Source organism: Notamacropus eugenii, chromosome 1 (genome assembly GCF_028372415.1).
Source record: "Notamacropus eugenii isolate mMacEug1 chromosome 1, mMacEug1.pri_v2, whole genome shotgun sequence".
NCBI classification, from domain to species: Eukaryota; Metazoa; Chordata; class Mammalia; order Diprotodontia; family Macropodidae; genus Notamacropus; species Notamacropus eugenii.
Window position 1 is genome coordinate 693,857,371 of NC_092872.1, and position 7,609 is coordinate 693,864,979.

At 44.4% G+C, this 7,609-nt stretch overlaps 1 protein-coding gene across 1 annotated transcript; it reads left to right on the forward strand.

Moving 5' to 3' along the window:
• Positions 1-379: 379 nt before the first annotated feature.
• PDP2 (pyruvate dehydrogenase phosphatase catalytic subunit 2) lies at positions 380-4,184 on the forward strand. Its single transcript, XM_072635934.1, has 3 exons — positions 380-532; positions 1,232-1,378; positions 2,141-4,184. The coding sequence occupies exon 3, from the start codon at positions 2,178-2,180 to the stop codon at positions 3,798-3,800; it is 1,623 nt and encodes a 540-aa protein (XP_072492035.1). The 5' UTR covers positions 380-532; positions 1,232-1,378; positions 2,141-2,177; the 3' UTR covers positions 3,801-4,184.
• Positions 4,185-7,609: the final 3,425 nt, after the last annotated feature.

Here is a 7,609-nt window from a genome sequence, read left to right on the forward strand (position 1 = left end):
ATGAGTTTACACCCTGCCTGTGCATTCTACTGAAAACAAAAAACCAACCCAAACAGAAGATAGGAAACACAGTGGGAAATTAAGTGGCGAAGAGATAAGCTTTTGAGAGATAAGTCCTCGGGGTCACAGACTGATTTCTTTCAATATTCAATATTTTCCCGGCCTCCTATGCGGCCGCTCTCTGCTTCCCGCATCAGGGCCGGGATGGGGCGGGGAAGGGGTTAATGGCCGCGCCCCCGCCCCGCCCCCGCCCAGGGTAGGCGGGGCGAGAGAGGTGAGGCGAGGGAACGAAGCCTCCGGCCACCCTCAGCCGGCCCTTCCCATTGGGCCCCGCCCCCGTCCGTCACCGGCGGAGCCGCTCCGTTGGACCAATGGCAGCGGCGAGTGGGCGAGTGGGCGAGGCAGGGGGTGGGCGTTGCGGTTCGCCAGCTCTTTTCTGCCGCGAGCCCGGACCCTTGGAGCGCTCGGTGCGGAGGAGAAGCCGGGAATTCCGAGGGGAGACGTGACCGTGACTGCGGCGCCGCGAGCTCAGGTGCGTCGGGGGGACGCGCGGAGGGCGGCGGGGGGTGCAGAGGAAGGGAGGGGGACGAGGGAAGAGGGAAGGAGGGCGCGCGCCGCCCCGGCCGTTGATGGGGGCGCCTCCGCCTCCGCAGCGGCAGCGCCCAGACACGGGGCTTCCCGCGGCCCCTCCTCGGCCGGCCCCTCCTCGGCCGGCCCGCGCGGCCCGCGCGGCGAAGGCAGCGGAGCCTGGGGCTGCCCGCGCCGGGGCTGGGGGGCGGGGCCGCGGGGCGGGGCTTCCCCCGAGGCCCGAAGCCCGAGGACCGCGGCGCTGCGCCCCCCGCATCTGACAGCCGGGGAAACTGAGGCCCGGGGCGGACTTGGCCGGGGCTGCGCTGGCAGCATCAGAGTCGGAGTCCGGCCCAGCTCTCCCTGCAGCCCAGGCCGAGCGCTCCGCCCGTGTGAGCCACCGCTACCGTCCTCGCCATCATCTGCCCCCCTTCCCCAGCACCCGGGGCCGAAGTGGCCGAGCCCTCCGATCCCACCACAGGCGGCCCCCTTTGGGAGCCGGGGGTTCTGTCGGTACAGAATGCCCCCTCCCCGGCCCAAACCGGCCTCCAGGCCAGGCCCATCTACCCATTTTGCAGATGAAAAGCGCTGAGGCACGAAGCCTCGAGGGGTCCCCCCGTAGTCGGGCCTCTGGAGACTCCCCCTGATCGTCCTTCTCTCACAGACCCTGCGGAGGACCAGAAGAACCTCGGTCCTGCGGCTTGGTGACCCTTGGGGCCCGGACTTGGGGTGTGGCTGCTGATCCCCAGGAGGGAGCTGCCTGCCCCTCCTTCCCTTCCTCACCTGGAGGTGATGAGTGTGGTGACCAGGGGTAAGTCCGCGGGCCCTGCCTTACCTGGACGCCGAGCTGGACCTTCCAAGACACTGAACCAGTTTTTGGAGTTGCCCAGTTAACCCGAGCCCTGCCCATTGGAGTCCCGGTGGTCCAGGAGTAATAAACCTGGACTTGGTGGTGTTTGTTTGTTTTAGAAGCCTGGTTCCTTTTAGTTTTGAGCAAGGGACAAATTTTTCCAGTATTTTGTGCATTTGAGTTGGGAGGATGGGAGTTTAAATATATATTGAGTTTAAATATATATTGAGTTAGGGATATTAGGATTTAAGATGGAGATTCGTTTCATCATCTTTTAGCCCTGGAAGGGACCTAAGAGGTCACCTTATTCAGCCCTTTCATTTTTGTTGAGAGTTTCCCAACTCTTGTGACCCCATTTGGGGTTTTCTTGGCAGAGATACTGGATTTGTTTGCTACTTTCTCTAGCTCATTTGACAGCTGAGGAAATTGAGGGAAACAGAGTGAAGTGACTTGCCCAGGGTCTTGCAACTAGTAAGTGTCTGAGGCTGCAGTTAAACTCAGGTCCTCCTGACTCCAGACCCAGCATTGTATTCATTGTGCCACCTTAGCTGGGCCTGGGTCCCACTGGTGGTCAGTTTTGGTGCTGGAACTTGAGTCCTGGTGTTCTGATTATAAAACCAGCATTGAATTCTATTAAACATTATATATTTACATGTCATATTTAAAGAATTAAGTCCTCTTTAAGCTTTGAATGTTGTTTTTTTTTTTTTTTTAAATTTTCAGGTTTAAAAAAATCTGATTCTCCTGAAGGAATAGCCCCATGCAGTCTAATTTCATAATGGCTAATACTGTGACCTGTTGGATTTTAAATTCAGCCAGAAACAGCATTGCCACCTTACAAGGAAAAGGACATTTGTATTCAAGATGTGTCCAAAACAGGAATAAGTTGAAATGGAAGGTTTTGTCTAAAAGGCTATTTAAATCAACAGCAGTAGATTGTGGACCACACGATAATGTCTTTTTTCTGCAAAAAGCTTTCAGACACACTTCCACTGAAGAAGATGACTTTCATTTGCAGCTCACACCTGCCCAGATAAATGAAGTCTTGAGAGCTGGTGAATCATCACATAAAATTCTCCAATATGAGAACAAACTTCCTAATTCAGTGTTAAGGTTTGAAAGTAACCAGTTGGCAGCCAACTCTCCTGTTGAAGACCGTGGAAGTATAGCAACTTGCCTTCACTCTAAAGGAATGATGTTTGGTGTCTTTGATGGACATGGGGGCCCTGCTTGTGCCCAGGCGGTAAGTGAAAGGCTCTTCTATTATGTTGCTGTGTCCTTGATGTCTCATCAAACCCTGGAGGTGATGGAGGATGCCATGGAGAGTATGAAGCCTCTCCTGCCTATCCTGAAGTGGCATAAGCACCCAGGGAACAGTCTTTACAAGGAAGTTACTTCTGTGCACTTTGACCATCTCCGTGTCTATTGGCAAGAACTGCTTGACCAGCATATGGAAATGGGACTCAGCATAAAGGAAGCTTTAACATATTCCTTTCAGAGACTGGATTCTGACATTTCTCTGGAAATTCAGGCTCCTTTGGAGGATGAAATATTGAGAAACCTCTCCCTGCAGGTGGCATTCTCTGGTGCAACAGCCTGTATAGCTCATGTTGATGGGGCTCACCTGCATGTGGCGAATGCTGGAGACTGTCGTGCTATACTTGGTGTGCAGGAGGAAAACGGGGCATGGTCTTGTCTGCCCCTTACCCGAGACCATAATGCTTGGAACAAAGCCGAGCTCGTAAGGCTAAAGAAAGAACACCCAGAATCTGAGGAGAGAACTATAATTGTGGATGATAGGCTCTTAGGCGTCCTCATGCCTTCCAGGGCATTTGGTGATGTCCAGTTAAAATGGAGTAAAGAATTGCAGCAAAGTGTCCTCCAGAGAGGTTTTAATACTGAGGCTTTGAATATTTATCAATTTACTCCACCTAACTACTATACACCACCTTATTTGACTGCAGAGCCAGAAATCACTTACCACAAATTGAGACGTAAGGATAAGTTCCTTGTTATGGCCTCTGATGGACTGTGGGACTTTCTGGGCAATGAGGATGTGGTTAGGCTTGTAGTGGAGCACCTTGAGGAGGCTACAAGGCAGAAACCTGAACTGACTGAGAAACCAGCTAATTTGGGCCACATGCAAAGCCTGTTACTCCAAAGGAAAGCTAAAGGCATCCATGTTCCTGATCACAACGCTGCCACTCATCTAATAAGGCATGCCATTGGATGCAACGAATATGGGGAGATGGACCAGGAGAGGCTTTCTGCCATGTTGACCTTACCAGAAGATTTAGCAAGAATGTATAGGGATGATATCACAGTTACAGTGGTTTATTTTAATTCAGACTCAATTGACATGTTTTGTAAGGGGAGTGAATAAGTTTCTATCCCTCCTCCCACCTATTGCAAAGTTGATTTAAATGTTGGATATAAAATTTGTTTAAGCTGTGGTATTTGAACTTAGCTGTTAGAAATGGAAAGCAATGTACAAATGTCTGCTGAAAAGTATTTAACTTAATAGTTTAGGCTAAACTCTGTTATAAGCATAACAAAATAGACAGTCGTCTCAATTGTGTATGTTTCCATAAGCACAAAAGAAACCCAATTTGAGGTCAGAGCATAGTCTAGTTTAACAAATATTTAACAAATTTTTTTTTAAGAGTATTTGAACTGAATATATCATCCTGAATAATGCTTGGATTTTGAGTTATGTAAAAAAAAAATGCTTGATTCTTGGGTCACATAGAATAAAATATGCTAGTAGTTTCTTTCCCTACATTTCCAGGTTACTGTTGAACTCTTCATCAGGTATATAAAAATTTAAGTTATGTTTAAAAATTAAGGATAACCTGATCATCTTAAGTTATGTCCCTATACCTGTAAACTTGATAATTCTCAGTCATGATTCACTGTTATAGACTTAATAGGCTGTGAAGGGAGTTTTCAATATTACTAATGCATGATTTACAAAACATACTAAAGGACCTCTGTTCTATTCAGTATTGTAATATTTAGACTTGTCCTCGTGATACGTTTTGTAATGACATGTTCTACTTTTAGGTCCTAAAAAATGTGAGTATAGAAACTTGCAAATAGATTTTCTGCATGTATGCCTTAAAATATAAAGGGACATCCAGTCCTATTTTTGCTAAGGGCTTCACGTCAAAGACTCTTTAATACCTTTATTTGTAGAACCTTTTCCCTACCCTGCCTCCCTTCTTCCCCAAGAGTAGGTAATGGAATAATTATGCAAGCAAATTCCAACTCCATGCAGATCTCCTAGCTTCTGAGAGACTTTAAATAGGCATAATTTCCCATCTTGGCCTCTCAAGATCCATCTAACTTAATACTTAATGAAGCAGTCTTTCCCTGCTTTCAGGTATCAGGGTTATTCAGCTTGCCTCTTTTACTTTGACCAAACCTTCTGTTTGCTTTTGCTGACAACATAAAGGGGAAATGATGTGGAGGGGAAAATTGTACATTTTTGCTTTCTTCCTGAATAGCACTTGAAGGAGGAAATTGAGTGTTTGAAATTGAGTGACTTGCTTTTCAGTTTTATGGGGAGGAGCAGGCTTTCTTATGAATGTAGGATTTGAATTGAGAAGTGAAAATCAGCTGCGTGGAGTGAAAGGCAGGATGCTGAGGGGTGGGGTTGAGGTCAAGAGAAGACTTGCTTTCAGACTGCCTTCTGAGGCTTTTTAGCCATGTAACTGAACAAATCAATTGACCTCTGGCTTCTTCCTTTGGAAACTACTAAGTCATAGAAGACTCATTCGTTGAAGGTGTTCCTGTGCTGGGAGTCCCCCCATTAAGGAAATCATCAGAATGGGAAAGACTTGAGACAGGATCTATTTCAGTCCCTTCATTTTACAAATAATCCGAGACTCCGGAGCCAGGAAGTGACTTGCCTTAAATAACAAGTTATGACTGAGCTTAACCTAGGACCTAAATCAGCTGAGTAGTTCTGGGGACTGATGCCTGGACTGGGGACAAAATAGCCAACCTAGTCTGCTTCCTTGGAGATGGTCTTCATCTGTATGAAGATACAGTTATCAAGCAGCCACTATCTCTATATCAGCACCTTCCAGTGCTGAGTGTAAAAACTAAAGCACTAATTAAAAGGCAATTTTTATTTGGTGTCTGAGGTGGAACTGCATATAATTAAAAATTTTTTCCCAAGTCCTAATGTTCTACCATGAAAAACATTCACTTTCTTTGGGGTGGTTTGACTTTTTTCATTCCTCTTTATACTTTTCCTATTCTTCCCTTTCATGAAAATAAAAGTTTCTATAGCAAGGGATGTTTGATGAACCAACAACTGAGATGTGCCCACTGGATGAAACAAGGGCACTGCCACTCAGCTCACATTGTCCTAGGCATGATCAGAAACCTACTGCCTTTGAATGAGCTATGAGACAAAACTTGAACACAAATTTTGAGAAACCAAAGGTTTCTCTTCTAACTCTAGGAAGACAAATGCCCTAAAAGTTTAACTATCTAAGTTGTGTATCTTGGGCTTAAGTTCCCAGTCCTCTTTTGGGCTTCTAGTGTGACTTGACACTGACTTTCCCTGTTTCCTTGGTATTAGACTGTTGCACCCCTTGGCCGCTGATGTAGGTAAGTAGCAGTGAAGGGTTTGGACAATCTGTTGTTCTCTTCCCTTTTCTACCCACCACACTGCAAGACTTTGTGGCCTATTTTAGTTTTAATTTTGTTTTGTAATTTGGGGCTGTAAGTACTCAGTAAAATTTAATTCTGCATCTAATATATTTTTTGGAAATAACTAGTTACTGGTTTTGAACACTCATATTTTTTCACCTAGGTAAATTTGATCCCTGATGCCTATGAAAGCCTTAATATCAACTAGTGTGGCTTGCCTTAATTTACTTCAATGTATTGTTTGAGTCAAGGACCTGTATTTCTGGGAATATTAGTGTTACTTCTGACTTCTCTGGTTTGACAAGAAAATAAATATGAATTATTTTCCTGTTAACAATTGAGTGTGCTGCTAGTACTGATACTTTGTGTAACTGCCCTTTTTCCTTTTAGCTTGCATATTTGCAGGGGATGGGGAGGGGAAGTCTTTAAAATGTGTATATAATTATAATCTTAAGAGTTTGGGCCATACTTGAACTTGAGTTTAGCACTTGGGATTATAAATAGAAGAAGCAATTTATTGAGTAATGTGATATCGATCGATATCTGTAAGAATCTAGACTTAACTGCAATAATGCACTTTGCGGGCAGAGTGCCTGGAAGATCCTTTGTTCTGCTTCTGAGAATTCTCTTCCATTTGGTACATTTTCTCTTGTTGCAGTCTTGGATCTGGAAGGACCAACCAAAAGAGGTGGCTTGTATTCCATTGTGGGGATGGTTGTGGTGATTATCTCTAACCTGCCAAATGTCTGTAGATGTCAAGCAAAAAGTTTGTTTTGGGTTAAAGAATTGAATCATGTTTGTTAGAAAATTTCATCCTGATTTGAACCATTCACTCAGCTGCTGATTTACTTTCTCTGGCATGTATTTGTGTTGGAACTGTTAAGGGATGGGAGGTTACCAATAAAAATCTGAGGAGAGAAATTAAAATGTCTAAGGCATATTGGATCATGTTTCTCAGCTTGTTTTTTGATCTTTCAAGGTTGTCTTCTATTTCAGTAGCAGTAAAGTAGGATTCAAATGAAAGTTTTAATTTGGATGTAGATTTTGCAAACATAATTTGGTGCTTAACGCTATAATTTTAAAATTGCACATGTAAAACTCAGGTGGTATTTGCAATAATCCTTAGGAATTGTTATATTTGCAAATAATTGTTTTCATTGGTTACTGATAATGGTGGTGAACCGAAAATTGTCCAGGATTATGGTATTAATTCAAAGTTCCAACTAATGTGGTCAGTTAAGTTGCTCAGTATTAGCTCACCAAAGTTCTGTGATGTTACTGACCTATAAAGTGTGTAGAAGCACATAATGTATAAGCACATTTAAACCTATCTTCCCTAGTGTTAATTTAAATGCAGATGTTAATGACTTTTTTCGGTAGTAAACATTAAAATTTAAATGCAGATGTTAATGACTTTTCATTAGTAAACATTAAAAAATGGAATCTTTCATGACTGAAATGAAAGCTTTAGGACAATCTTTCTGAATATGAGGAAGAACTGAATATTACCAGTTAGTAGAGTTTCCAGTC